This window comes from Silene latifolia, chromosome 1 (assembly GCF_048544455.1).
Source record: "Silene latifolia isolate original U9 population chromosome 1, ASM4854445v1, whole genome shotgun sequence".
In the NCBI taxonomy this organism is placed as follows: domain Eukaryota; kingdom Viridiplantae; phylum Streptophyta; class Magnoliopsida; order Caryophyllales; family Caryophyllaceae; genus Silene; species Silene latifolia.
The window spans coordinates 193,977,763-193,993,919 of record NC_133526.1 but is presented as its reverse complement, the minus strand read 5'-3'; the positions used below and the strand labels follow the sequence as shown (position 1 = coordinate 193,993,919).

At 34.7% G+C, this 16,157-nt stretch overlaps 2 protein-coding genes across 2 annotated transcripts; one reads left to right on the top strand and one right to left on the bottom strand.

Annotated features, from left to right (window-relative positions):
• Positions 1–908: 908 nt before the first annotated feature.
• LOC141614724 (NDR1/HIN1-like protein 1) lies at positions 909–2,141 on the top strand. The gene has a single exon (XM_074433471.1). It carries the CDS (start codon positions 1,078–1,080, stop codon positions 1,747–1,749), a length of 672 nt encoding a protein of 223 aa, XP_074289572.1. The 5' UTR covers positions 909–1,077; the 3' UTR covers positions 1,750–2,141.
• Positions 2,142–10,499: 8,358 nt separating this feature from the next.
• Positions 10,500–12,232, bottom strand: LOC141614716 (putative aspartyl protease At4g16563). Its single transcript, XM_074433464.1, has one exon. It carries the CDS (start codon positions 12,166–12,168, stop codon positions 10,633–10,635), a length of 1,536 nt encoding a protein of 511 aa, XP_074289565.1. The 5' UTR covers positions 12,169–12,232; the 3' UTR covers positions 10,500–10,632.
• Between the last annotated feature and the right edge of the window lie 3,925 nt (positions 12,233–16,157).

The following is a 16,157-nucleotide window of genomic DNA, read 5'->3' as shown; positions in this document are numbered from 1 at the left end:
TTAGGTCATTAACCATGCACATGCAATTTTCCCACCACTCACATGATCACATATTGACTCTTAATCTTGCTTCATAACATTCGCTAATAGTTTTGTTTTTCCAGCCACATAACTCTTATCAAACGATAAGACGTTATCAGGTGATACTCAATCTCAATATCATCCTGTCACATGTCTTTATGTAGACCCTTTATTTAATATTTCGTATTCTTCGTGTCAAAATCAAAGATCAACAAGAATCAGAATAAGGGACAATAAGAATTGTCATCTCATCAACAATGAGAAAAAATTAAGCAAAAATCTTTATTTATCAACTTATCCAATTATTCATTTTATCCCAATGTTTGTCTTTTAACTAAAATACCATTGTAAATTAATGTAAACAAATACTTCCTCCGTCCCGGTCAATTGTCCTTTCGTTTTAGCACAGAGACCAAGGAAAGAGGAGATGACCAAAAACTAAATGACAAGTGGAATAAATTGAATGAGAATGATCAAATTACTCATCAAGTTCATTTTTAAAATAGAAAGGACAACAAATGACTGAGACAACCCAAAATAAAAACGAACAACAAATAACCGGGCACAAATTCTTATTTCAAACCGCCATATCCGTCTGAAATTGTCAGACGGATACCATTTTCTCTCACAAAAAACCCATTTAGGGTGTGAGTGGGAAAGTACATGGGGGTGTCCCACCACTCATGTGCTTTTCATTTGTGAAATGTCTTATTATGGTCTGAAATAAGACGGTCTGAAGCAAAATAGACTGATAACCCGGAGAGAGGAATTTTATGTTAACATCAACTTTAAATCCTAACAAGGCCGGTGCACATAATTTTGCAACACAAATATTAAAAAGAAATTAATCCCATCAAAGGCTCAAACCCCACAAGACAAAATTCAATCACTTACCTACCTACCCAAATCACTCAACCCACACCCTACAAAAACCAAACACTTCACAAGTTCACACACCTCCTCACCCTACTTTTCACACACTAATCACTCCCACTACCTCACACACTTATATAATTCATCCAACCCGTCATCCATCCGTTTTCTAAAAAAAACAAAATGACCACAAAAGACTGCGGCCACGACGACGACGATCACTCCGGAGGAGGCGGAGGTTTCTTCCGCCTCATCATCGGAGCCCTTCTCTTCCTCATCTTCATCGTCCTCTTCGTCGTATTCCTAATTTGGCTAATCCTACGTCCAACAAAACCACGTTTTATCCTCCAAGACGCAACTATCTATTCCTTCAACGTCACGTCACCTAATACCCTAACCGCAACATTTCAAGTCACGTTAGCAACACGAAACCCTAATCAACGTATCGGAGTTTACTATGAACGTGTCGATGTCTTTGCATCGTATCATAATCAACAAATCACGCTCCCGACACGTCTACCTCCTACGTACCAAGGTCATAAGGACGTTATTGTATGGTCTCCGTTTTTATACGGTATTTCGGTACCCGTCGCACCGTATTTAGGTATGTCATTACAGGAAGATCAGAATTCAGGGCTTGTTTATATGAATATTAAGATTGATGGAAGGGTTAAATGGAAAGTTGGTACGTGGATTTCGGGTAAATATAGGTTAAATGTTGTTTGTCCTGCTTATATTACCTTTGGTGGTAAGGGTAATAATGGTAATAATGGTAATAATGGTAATAATCCTGGGTTAGGGTTTAATACTGCTATTAAGTATCAACTTGCTAGTGGTTGTCATGTTGATGTATGATCAAGGTATGCAAATGGGTCGTCATCAGCTAAACTAGTCGATATCTGCATCGGAGGACGAGGCATCAAATGGAAGCAAGGGCATAGTAACAGGTTTTTTCTAACGTGTTTCCTTAGAACATACATTAAAAATCTATGTGTGATACTTTAAAGTGTGTTATAGGGACAGATGTTAGAAAAACCGTTAATATTATATCGGGATTACAATTTCTTTTGTTTTATATTAGTTAGTTATTATTAGATGCAAATTTTAGTAATTTTTAAGCTTTTTTACTTGGAAGTTAAGTATGTGGATTATTAATAGAATAAATTCATATAATGATTACAAGTATACTTTTGAGTAATTTGTACATTTTGGATGATTGTGGAATGAAAAGTTGCTTTCTTAATTAATTGATATTGTGGGAGGATGATGAGTTGTTGCTTTCTATCTTGATGGAGTTGCTTTAGTTTTTAGTGTGAACCACTTGTTCATGTTTTTTTTTGTAAAAAGTGGTCCTTTGAATTTGTTTCTAACCTTTATGATTGAAGATAATGTTGTTATTTTTTGGTTTCTTTTGGCCAATTATTAACCCGAAAGACGAAAGTAAAGAAGTCGATAAAGATGTTAGATGGTATACGTGACTTGAGTTCGAATTCAACTGATATCAAGTTTATTGACTTCCTTTGCAAAAAGAAAAAATGCGAATTTTCAAATTGGTATAAGATAGATCATATATTACTGTTATCAGGAAGGATTGAGTCCAGTGGTAGAGCCAGGATTTCAACTCATTGGGAGCAAAGGGGGTAATGGTTTTAAGAGAAACTCGAAAAAAGTTGGAAAATTATAACTAAAACATTAAATTTTTTATTCGTGAGCGCCCTTGCTAGCAGCTCCCCTACTGGTTGAGTCAATATCTATGTTTCGATATCTAGTTTAAGATTACTATAATTCAAGTGAAATGGTAATAGTAACAAATTATAAAGTTTTTACTAGATCTATTGTAATTATTTGTTCATAATTCATGTGTCTATACATGAAAAATGTCATAATTTTAGTTACCATTGTTTGTGACTTGTGTCGGCACAAATGGAATTACCCTTCCTTGTGGGGATTCGCATCAAATAAATAGAGGAACGAACCTTCCTAAATGCTGACAATTACTAACTACACTCCATGTGACAAGTCTGTGCCTGTGCGTACACGGTACATGTGCTTGAGATTCCAAAATATTTTCTATACTGTGTAGACATCATCAATATCATACGGAGTACAACACAACAACTAGTAACAATTTTTGAGCCAAATCTTACCTCTAAGTATTACTTCCTCCGTTCCATTGAATTGTTTACGTTTACTTTTTGAGCACTATTCATAAGTGAAAAGAATTTTCAATATAACTTCTAATGTATAACATAAAAGATAGTCATGTGAGATCTTGTTTAAATTGTCTTACCGAGTGCATTATGAATATCAAATTTTTATAATTTTCAATGATATGTAACTAAAAATATGAACAAAAGAAAACAAGCATTGACATACGTGCATAAAGCAAGCGTAAACTATCATATGGAACGGAGGAAGTATAAGCTTATACCGTCTTACAAACTCTTTACTTTCTAAAATTATTTAAATTGGTTGGACTTGTGAATATCTTCCATGGCTTGTAACCATTACTAAGAATTTGTGATAATTTTTAGTATATACTGATATCCGGTATAGTTTAGGTTTGTCCTCGTGAGGTTTATTATTATTATTATTATTATAAAAAAAAAAAAAAGAATGCGCGCAGTTTTTATTAAAAGAAAAATAAAAGTTTACATAAATTGGTGGGGATCCGAGAAACAAGTTGGGCTCCCACGCCCTTAGCAACAGCAAAGCTAAGTCTAGTAAAAATGTAAGCGGACACCCGAGCCCCCGCATCCTGAGATACCGAGAATTTTTGGATCCGCTTGAGCAAGGCAACGACATCCGAACCCAGCTCCCCAAGTGATGAGAAAGAAAAGGGAAGGAAACCATAACCCACGCACAAATCCCCGTACTTATTATTATTATTATTATTATTATTATTATTATTATTATTATTATTATTATTATTATTTATATTTTCATAATTCAAACTTGGAATCTCTCATTAACTTAAAATTACCATATTAGTGCCTTTATCCCGGACTCCCGGTTATTTGTTGTCCTATTTCATTTTTGGCTCAGTCAACTGTTGTACTTTCTATTTTGGGATTGCACGCATTTGAACAACAATTTGATCATTCACACTCAATTTGGTCTACTTATCATCTTATAATTGGCCCCCTTTTCTTTCCTTGGTCTTTATGCCAAAAACAAAGGACAATAATTGACCCGGACGGAGAGAATATATTATTTTAGTGCTCATGGAGTCATTGTACAATTAATATAAAGTCGTATATAGGCGCTGTTGGTAAACAGTATATTAGGTGAAATTAGTAGATTTCGATATAATTTTAAGTGTTATTCAGATAGCCTAATTGTTGAGAATTTGAAATGCACATGACAAGTTTTGATCTAGGTTAGTAGTTTAGTACTCTTTATTTTAACTCCTTAATTAAATACAGAGTAATTAATGATGTAAACCTAATTATTGAAACGTAATTAATGCAAGATCAAGAAGTTCCGTATCTATGGGATCATGTTCCTTCTTACCTTGACATTCAACGTTCCATGGACGATCTCACAAACCCAAGTGCTTTGATTTCATGTCATGCAAATACTAGCAGGATGTAATTCTTTTTAAAATTGTTGAAAAATGTCACTTTATGTTTTCCTCTCGTAATATAAATGTGTGTTTATTCAGTGGTGGAGCGTAGGGGGCTTTCGAGTTATGTTTTAGCCCTTTTAAGTCTCTAGCTAACTCGTGATTTTAGGCCTATTTTCTTACTCGCAGTTCTAAATCAATCTCGTAACGACTCTGTAAGTTAAAATGTTTGAAAATGGGAATATTTACTTTGAGATTTAGACCAGGGTATTATTAATACACAAATTGGACTTATGGAAGCTATTTATCAAATATCTCAATTGTTCGGACTAATATATGTGTATAGAGTAAGTCTTGCTTAAAACGGGTCGGATTTTAAGACGGGTAGTTGTGTGAGAGGAAATGGGTAGAGGGGACAAAGGTGGGACCCTCCATGTGCTTCTCCACTCACCCTAAATGGGTATTTTGTGAGAGAATATGGTATCCGTCTTATTAATAAGACGGATACCCTTGGTCTGAAATAAGAATTGGGGATGTGTATATATTCGAAAGAAACTAGTCTTGTGATTTGTGAATATCAACCTTTTTTTTAAAGGGTAATGTTAAATACAACCCAGTGGGTTATATTTAAGTATTAAATACCTTTTAATTTGGGTATTAATTTAGAAATTAAGAACTAAATTACACATTAACCAATACAATTAATGCATACATCAAGAATTTATTTCCTCTTTTGGTTTCTTAAATACAACCCAGTGGATTGTGTTTATCATTACCCTTTTTTAAAACAATCAATTTTATACTCCGTATTATAGTTAAGAGTTATTCAAGAATGTATTACTCTGCAATATAAAAAATCGAAAAATAAGAATTGTATGCAATAATGGTAGGTAAAGTGTAACTTCATCTCACATGGATGACAAAATTAATCATTTAAGGTAAAAGATTTCTACAAGTGAGTACATCCAAACGACCAGACTTAGAAAGTTAGAATCATGGATGATGATGAGCTAAGTTATCACATGCACTATTTTGTACAAAGAATAAGAAAAGAGGACGGGGTCAATTATAAGATAATAAATTAAGGCCTCGTTTGGTTCATCTAGGAATTTAATCGACACTGGAATATCCAATTCATGTGAATTATTTTACTGTATACGAATTCACATGAATTTGGAAAAGTCGTTTGGTTGCGCATGCGGGAGTTGAATTCCACAGGAGTTGTGAACTACCTGGGGGGGCTAGGTCATTCAATTCCACCATTATGTAGGCATTCAAAACTCCTTGGAAAATTGAATGCCTACATTTTGCCAAAAAATTGGCAACCAAACATCCACCACTTTTTACAATTCATGGGATTTTTATTTTTCCATGAATTGAAAAGGCGGCTAAGTGGACCAAATTGAGTGTAAAAGATTAAATTGTTCATCAAATGCAATCCTAAAATAAAAAGGATAACAATTGACTGAAATACCCAAAAATGTAATAGAATAACAAATGACCTGACGGAAGGAGTATATATTGTGAGTCACATATGTGAGTCTAAGATAAAATTAGGAGACTTTAAACAATAATCAGAAAACTAATATGACTACAATTGGTCTTTTTTAGACCGTCTTAAATTCAAACTTCGCATAATTTTCTATTATTTTCACCTCTATTTTAATTTGGTTTGAGAGTCGTTTAAGTTAAGACAGTGTTAAATAAGAGTGGGTGATATGAGTAATATTAAGTTTTACAGAGTAATATTATTTTAACGGTTTTTCTAACATGTGCCCTTAGGGTACACAATAAAAGGCTAATTAGGAAAACATTTACAAGATTATTTCATTAATTACGATAGCTTCTTATCCTATGTCCTTACAAATTAGAAAAATCGATATTATATTTCCTTGCTTAGTTACAAGAAGACAAGAATACCAACAAATGCAACTACAATTTAATGAAGAATAACTGAGTATGTACGTAGAAACCACCCCAAATAGGATTACCATAAGCATTGTACAACTAAGGTATAAGAATCCGAGCTTATATGTATTTTTCTGAGCTAATTCAAAATTCATGTTTTTAATGTGTAAATGGATGAGTTCTATACTTTCTAATAAAGCTCATATTATTTAACATAAATTAAAGCTCGGATACTTTATGACAAAGCTCAAATTCTACATTATACAACATATACAACTGGTTGTATTACCCATGAATTGAGATACCGCATATAGATGAAACATTAAACGTTATGTTCTTTTGGACTGAAATTGTCTAAATTGAATTAAACTGAACTGAATAAAGTTGAACTGAATTGAATAAAGCTAAACTGAATTAAAATAAGCTGAAATTAAGTCCAAAATAACAATCGCACCTATAAAGAACAACAATGCGAATAATGGGATCAAAAATCGCATCAGCAAAATGTTGGGTTATTAACCAGTCCAGCCCAAGTTGAAATTGCAAAGTTGTGGGCCGTTTCCAAGTTAGCTAGCAGTCTAGCACAGTATGTAAATATAAGTTGGCAGGCTGTAAACGAGCCGATCTGAGCTCGAGCTCGGCTCAAAATTTTTAGCTCGATCTCGGGTTCGGCTCGAATCTCGTCGAGCCTAAAAAGTTGAAACTCAAGGTCGGCTTGAGTTCAAATAGAACCCGTTTTATTATTATGTAATTTTCACTTGCTCACATTTTAATCTAACTAAATATAAATATTTTTAAATAACAAATAAGATTATAGATTACTAAAAAAATATTATATTATAATATACTTATAAATGCTTAAATAACATGTAATTTAACATAAATTTAATATAATAGTATAAAAATAATACAAGCCTTGCTGAGCTCGGGCTCTGCTCGTATTTAGCCAAGTTCGGCTCGAGCTTTGACCGAGCCGAATCTGAGGGCTCGACGAGCCGGTTCAGATCATTTATCTATTAAAGGCACATTGGCTTCGTCTCAGACTCTCGGGTGTTGACAGTTGAGATTCGAAAGATAATTTTAGAGCTATTTATGGTCCGTCAGTTTATTTAAACCAGGTCCGTCGACCTACAGAAAAAGTGGATACGACTGTATGGAGTATGGACCATGTACTGTAGAAGGTTAAAAAAGTTGACTTGTTTCAAGCTCACAAACGTGCTTGCTCATAAACTAAAAGAGTTGACGTTGGCTCAATCCATATCCTGTCTAAGCCCGTGTTTGATTCGAGATGGAGCTATAGGCCTATAGCCCTATAACATACATATAGTGGATAATAGCCATACCTTTAATTGGTAAGGTAAGCTTAATTTGTCAATTGCTCAGATTGCCAACGTCTTATAAATTAATGTATCTTTCTGTTATTGTTAACCAAGTTAACTAGATCAAATTCTGCAGTGTTTCATTGGCGAACATGTTACTGATTTACTGTGCAATCAACTCGTGTATTGTACATTCGTACCTGTTTATTTACTGCTCTGTGGGAGCAGTTTAAGAATTTCGGACCAGTTCTAAACTACCGGTATCTGGAAAAGAAGAATAAGACAGCATCGTCTATGTTACTCACACTCGGGCCTGCCAATTGCATAGACCGGGTCATCTAGATAGACAAATGAAACAGGTACAGATGTACTATTACACAGGTTGATTGCACAATAAATCAGTAACATGTTCGCCAATGAAACAGTGCAGAATTTGACCTAATTAACTTGGTTAACAATAACATTCAGAATGATAAGACGTTGGCAATCTACTATGAGTTTGTTACAGGCCTATACTTCCATCTCGAATCAAACACGGGCTTAGACAGGATATGGGTTGAGCCAACGCCAACCATTTAGTTTATGAGCAATCAAGCAGGTTTGTGAGTTTGAAACAAGTCAACCGGTTAACGTTTTTTTATCTTTTACAGGATATGGATTGAGCCAACGTCAACGGACCTGGTTCAAATAAGCTGACGGACTGTAAACAGCTCTAAAATTCTCTCTCGAATCTCAAACATCCGAGAGTCCGAGACAAAGCCAACGTGCCTTTAATAGATATCCCAACAAGTGGCCTAGGCGTAGTTTTACCTTGACTACTAAAAGTTTTGAAAATTATGAGCTAACTTAGGGCTGTAAATGATCTGAACCGGCTTGTCGAGATATATGCTTAGGGCTGTAAATGACCACACACCATACAATTAAAGTTTTGAAAAGAAGAATAAGACAGCATATATACTCCCAATTGCATAGACCGGGTCGTCTAGATAGACAAATCACAAAATGGAAACAATTTAAACCCGATGACATCAAATTAATCCATCATGGGCGCGGGCTCAGCTGGCCACTGGCCACATGACGACAAGAGCACCCAAGTCGAAGACCCTACTGGAAGTCTAGAACCATATATTGCTACAGTTGCTACAATCATTGAGGTTTTTGACATCGGAGAGGCATTTCTCGGGCACATCAATTTTGAGACCAGAGAAGGCCAGATCATTTTACACAATGGAAAGTGCCACAATACCATCAGATAACGCTATCTCATTTTCCAGAAATGTTATAATTGACAAAGTTAAATAGCTAAGTTAGCAAGAGTAATGTAAAATCAAGTGCATGATGATTAAGGAACCACATACATTAAACTTTATGCGAAAATGGAGCATAAATGAAGCACCAAAGGACAAACATTATTTAATTCGTACAAAATCCTTCATATAATGTAGAATACTAGAATGCAACAAGGTCCAAGGATCACATCATTCACATGGTTGTGTAGGGTTGCTCTATTCATCTTTCTGATCATATGATTGGGATATAAAATTGCATTTATACCGAGTAATGTGTACATCAAAGTTAAAGACCAACATGATAGGAGGGAGTTAGCTGGAAGTTGTCACTACTCAGTCGACATTACTTATTTTTTCGTTTTCTTGCAGATGAGAGTGATATAGAAACTCGCTCAGTGTCATTTGATAACCTCATTATCATGTCTAAGATATCGTATTAGCTTGTTACTACTCGGTCGACATTATTTATTTTTCGTTTTCTTGCAGATGAAAGTGATACCGAAATTCAGTGTCATTTGATAACGTCATTATCATATGTAAGATATCGTGTTAGCTTATATTCCCTAAACATAATCCAAACACAATTATAAGACTTCTGCAAATATGGGGCCAAAGTTAATAAAGAGTTATCATTCGAACATATGTAATTTGTAGTTTAACTATAGTGAAACATCTTTAACGTAATAAATTAATAATGGTTATAATTAATGGCAAATCTAAGATTATTTGCAGTTAGACGGTGAAAAATTCTAGCGAAAACGAACGAGTAAATGAATAATTCCATAAGGAAAATTCAAAAATTTAACTTATAAAGCTATATCCGAATTTTTCATATTTTTTTTAGCTGGGACGAGCAACTTTAGTAGCCTCGCGGCCACACTTATTATAACTTGAGACATATTTTGACATGAAGTATATGATTCTTGGGAAATTTGAGATGGTATAAGGGAATTGATGCAAAGTGTGACTTTATGCTAAAGAATTGCACTCAAAGGAATTTGTTCCTAACAAAGTGCATCCTTTGTGTATTACTTTACTTCTACCTTTTCTTGCAAAAAAGTGAGATCCTCACTTTTGGGTGTCTTTTCTTTTTTTTCAAAACAAAAGTAATACAAGAAGTCTACAAATAAGAATATGATAATTCATCGGTTGTTTATCGTAATATTAAATTTCATAAATAATCTGTAGATATTAATGTAAAACTGTCAAACTCTTAAAAAAAACAATTATCCACTTGATTTATCCCCACTTGGCATTCAAAATATTTTATTTAGACGAACATACAAAGTGCAAATTACTTTATCACCGGAGTATTCAAAATTCCGTTTAAAACGCAAATAAGAAACCTAAATGAAGTATTATTTAAAACCTAATACAAATTCTAAATTTGTTTAGATCATACATTCCCATCAATAGGATGCTCACATTAATATCATTAAATGGTCGAACCATAAGTTTCATTTTCACATTAATTACTAAAATGAATTATATCACGGTATTTGTTATCTGTTATACTCTGTAATATGTTTATGTAAATTCATTTCATTAATCATGAATCATTAACAATTTTGTCAATCACCATCACATTTGATTGCTACTTTTACATTCCTAGTCCTATAATTCATGAACTCTCCAACACTTCCGCCCTCCAATAAACTTAATTGCATTTTTGTTCCATAAACCCGAGCTTATTATGTTTCAAATCATACTCGATATAAAAATTCTGCTGCTGATAATTCCCAAAAATGACCTTTGGGCCAGAAACCGTCTCCTGGCCCGGCGGGTCAGTCACAATAGTCAAGCAAACCACCTCAGCCTCGCCACCGGCAAAAGAAAAATAATTCTCCAAAGGAAATACCATTTTTGCCCCTCCCTTAAAATGAAACTTCAAAGTCGGAAACGACAACGTTTTAAACCCGGAAACGTTAAAACACGGTCGTAGCCCCGTCATAACCTCGACCTCTTTAACCCTCTTATATTGCCTAACCTGCCCTTCAAACTCACGTGCCAACGGCTCAAATATCTCACGTGACATGTAAGTCAAAGTAGTCCCCGAGTCAATTATCGTTCCACCGAATCCGGTTACGACATCTGGAGGAGAGAGGAAATCGCCACGATATTTAACTTTTCTCTCGCCTACAAATATCTCATTTAATCCTAAATAATAATAATCGGAAAATCCTCGATTTGCCGGCGAATTAGGGTTTCCGACGAACGGAGTGTACGTAATTCCGGCGATTTTTTCGCCGGAATTCGATTTTCCGACGAGATTTAGCGCGGTTGTCACGGTGGTGTCGTCGAATTTACGAGAGAGAGAACAATACGAGAACTTCTCGAGACCGAGCTGACTCGGTAACGACGAGTTACCTCGGCCGAACCCGGCGATTCCAGCGGGTTGTCGGGTTGAGATAATGGAGCACCCGACTAAAAAATCAGGGACATTTTCGTCATTTAAGTGTAGCGTGTCGAGTAAGGCGATTCCCCCTGTGGTCCCTGATCCGTAAATGATCACATAAGGTGGACATATCTGAGTCGAGGTGGATGACTCGGACGAGTTAGAGGAGCAGCGTGACTCGGTATTCGGGTTATGGAGCCAACCACATTTGGGATTCAAGCAGCCTACTATTTTAGTAGTGGAGGACAATTTCGGAAGAAAAGTTTTGATCGCCGTGGAAGAAGTAAAATTACACCTGTCACAAGCATATCTAGTTGTGCATGGGAACCATACAAAACTACTTCCCGTGTCCATAACAAAATTCATTGTTTGGGGTGGTGTGCCAAATTTGAGGGAGATTGAGTAGGCTCCATAAGACTGTGGCGATAACAGGATCGTCTTAGCCTGGTGGTTAAGATTAAGATTATCGTACGTGTTTATAATGTTCGGGGTTTTAAGGTGGTGAGTGTGAGTCTGGTTAGGTCGGGTTAATGAGGTTTTAGTCAGGTGGTTGAGATTAGAATTTATATTTACGGGGTTTGGGTTTTTGAGATGGTGAGCTCGGGTTAATGAGGTTTTAGCCAGGTGGTTAAGATAGTCGTATGTGTTAACGGGTTTTGGGTGGGTGGTGAAGTGGGATAGGGGGAGGGTGATTGTGGATGTTGGTGTGGAGGATGTAAGGGGGATTAGGGAGATGAATAGGAGGAGGAAATGTGTTATGGGATTGGTCATTTTTTTGTTGTTGTTTGGACATCTCATGTGTTGGGGAGAGTTGAGCCTTATATGGTGTGTGACACACAATAGAGGGATATTACTTGAGTTGTAGGGCATGTAAATTAGTGATCCAATGACTTAGATATTTAGTAAGTACAATCTTATTTTCCAAAATAGATGGTCACCATTAAAAGAAGTGAAGTTCATATTAATTGACAACGTTAATGTAATTGCATTTTCCGCGACAATGTCTATTCATCGATACAAAATTCTTACATAAGATATTTGTATGATGTACAATAACTTTATAGTAACCTATGCATTTTATTTACTGCCTTATTGGTTTCACTAAATGAAGCACATCAGCTACGTTATAGGCCATATGTATGTAAAACGTTTCTACAAGGAATCATCGGGTATTCGGGTACTCAAGTCTTTATTCTAGCTAATTCCATGGCCGCACTCCATACTTCTTGAGTGAACCGATTATTAAAATTAACTTCAATAAAAAAAAATGATGAATCAAAATTAATTAGCTCCTTCTGAAGTTTCAACAGCAGGATCACCTTCTTCTTCTGCTAAAGACTCGCCGTTAGTTGGGCTTGCATTTTCAATAATATGTCCAACATCTTCTGTTGATTCACTAAAAGAAATTGGGTCTTCAGTCAAACTAGGCACATCAGATCCATCTAGTGACTCATAAGAACTTGGGCCTTCAGATGGACCAGGCCCAAATGCTGATCCAAATCCCTCATCCATTTGTCCGGTCATATCCGGGAATGACCCGTCCTGAAATCCTCCTTCAGATCCTGGACCCTCAGCAGATCCTGACCCTCCTGGAGCCATCGCGCCTCCAGAAGCACAGTAATTCTGAACGAGGTCTTCAAAACCCTGGTTTTGAAAATGGATCGCGAGCCTACATTGGTCGGTTAACCCGTCAAGGGCGGAGCAACACTCGGGTCTAACGTTAATTTTACTTGTTACAAAAGAATTGCCTAGGTCTTCTAGACATGTTGACATGCCTTTGTTAACAAATGATACTAAACATTTTTTTTGCTCTTCAGTAATTTCTGGCAAGTCTAACTGTTGGTTACTCCCGCCCTGCGGTAAGTTGTTATTACCGCCTTGGTTTTTGGGTAACGGAATTACTGGATTAGGGTAAATAAATGGTGGGCTTGAAGCTTGTCGTGATTGGCCTGCTCCTGCTTGTACAATTCCGGGTAAAAATGTGCCTAACAAGGTCACATAACTAATGAAAATAATTATTGTTTTCGTCATTTTTAATTTTATGTGTTTTTTTATTGTTATTTTACTAGTATTTTTATTTCTCGTTGTTTTTTTTTTGGGTTACGAGAGTGTTTATTGAATGAATTATTAACATTTGAGGTGCATTAAAGGGTATTTATAGTGTACTTTTGTGAATGTGTAATAAAATAAATTTTAGAAAATTTGTGGTTAATATTCACCTGATTAGTTTTTGTTGGTAAATTTTACGTAATTAAAGCATGAATTTCTCTCTCACTTTCACGTGTCAAGTTTGAGCCATCATAGTTGCTTCTCCTCTCATTTCATGCATCTTTACTTTAATTCATTCTATAATTTTATCATTTTTTCTTGTGGGGTATAAAATTAGTAAGATATAAAGAAAGACTAATTAAAAGAGTAATTTGAACTCGATTATGACCCTAGAGTCCCTAAACCAAATAACTTCCGTTTTAATCATTTGTTTTAATAGTTCGTACATTTTAATTCATTATGATATCATATTCTTCTAGATTGTGTTACAAACACGGTAATAATCACAAAACCTGATGCATCTTTATCTACCTTGTAAATTTAAATGCATCTATGAGATATGTCGGATAAAATAACCCTAAAAAACAAGCCTATATGAGATATATTACTAATTTACTACATGTTTTAACCTTAAACATGATATTGGCAACATGATACTTTGTGCTAACGGACCACCTATGTTAAATATATCGTCATCATTATAAACTATCAAGCTGTGAAAATAATTAAAGATTTAATAACAGTTTTGCTAACACATTGGCAGATAGTTGTCAAATTTAGCTTACCAGATAAATATGTGTCGCTCAACTCTATTTTTCTAATTATTTTACCTATTCAACGTCATTTTATATATTTTTTCCTTTCAATATAAGGAGAATTAAAATGATAAATATATTGTTGAAAGGATTTAAATTTAGGTCATGACTTCTGACATCTTCTGAAAATAATTAAAGATTTAATAACAGTTTTGCTAATACATTATCATATGACCCGGCCTACAATATCAGGGTCGTTTTTTTTCCGTTTGGTTTGGCAAAAGGCGCGAATTACCTACTTGTATTTTTCTAGTTTCAACACATTCTTTACCATGCATTATGATTTGATATTTTGACCATTGTTACATTATACTTCATGCAATTATGCATTACGTAATACGGAGTAACATATTTGGATGTTTACAAGGATTTAGTTCGAGTATTTTTTAGAATATTAATATTGCTATTTCAAAATCTATTAATGGTGTGTTTTAGAACAAAGATTGTATTCTCAAATTCAGATTTGGACCAATTTACATGTTTGACAAACCTATTCCCAACAAAATCCAAGTAAGGCTAAAATAAACTCATTTGATATCGACTCTCTAATCCCCCTCATTTCCAAATCTTTATTTTACTTTGCTAAATTGAAAATGAAGCATTTTAAATTAAATTCTTGTTGTCAAACACTCTCTAAAATGATTTAAAGTATTATTAATTACAAATTATAAAATTATACTTAGTGAGTACTTGAATATCTAGGACAATATCCAAAATAGGTACACCACACAATATGTGTATTTAATGCTTCAAAGTTAAAGAGTTTTGTTTTCGGTTACAATTACCTTTTTTTTTTTTTTGCTTTTATGTTTTTTTAGATTTAACGCAAATACTGATGAGATAAGTAGAAAGAAGGACCGTCATATCAGCCAACACAGAGATGAGGCTTCACCATCGCGCTTGGGATGATTTTAGGTGCAGCCTGAAAGTAATTTACTATACATACAAGCTATACACTACAAGGAATAACCGAATAATTAATATATTCCCTTTGTTCTGATCATTGTTTACCTATTTCATTTTAGATAAATAAATAACCGAGATATAAAAGTAGCAAATTATATCCTCCCCTCCTCCACAGTCCACACAACCTACCGCAAACGTGAAGTATAGTTTTCCCTGCATTTTCGTTAATAATGGCAAAAGATAGCCAAATACTACAACGTTTAGGCAATTAGCCCAACTCAATTCCTAAATTCTTACCACTAATATTAATGCATCAACTTCCATTAATATATATCATTGCAATGGCAATATTGCATGTCAATTGTGTCACAACTCACATGAACACACACTCACCTTACACACTTTTCCCTTCCTTTATTTGTCCGCCATTATATTAAGTTATTAACCAATGTCAAAAATCACATTGATATAGCTCTCTTGTCAACTTATACTTTTCTATGTTAAGTTAATTAAATTTCCAAGTATGCTATGTTAATTCAATAATACCCCCCAAATTAAATGTTTTACTCACTTTAAATCGATTATTTATTTACATACTCCCTCGGTTCCAATAATATTTACGAGAATTGTTTTTGGCATAAAGTTCAAAGAAACGAGAGAAGTTATAAAACACTTCCATTATCTTATTCCATGCACACACTAAAACTTACCCAAAAATTGAAAATAAACAACTATTAACTGATACACACTAAAATGAATAAATACAACAATGCATTAGAACAGAAACAAAGGTACATAACATTCTATTTCAGTTGATTTGGCCTTTTTATTTATCATCCGTTTTTACAATTTTTTTCAATAACCGTCTCAAACACGAAATTGTCATCTATCTCTCTCTCTCTGATCAAAAATAAAAGTGTTCCGGGTGTAATTCCAGAGCAAGTATCGTTACCACCCGTGGCTTGTAGAGTAATGCCTTTGGTTGGATTCTTCTTGTCCTTATCGTTCCTCTCGGCC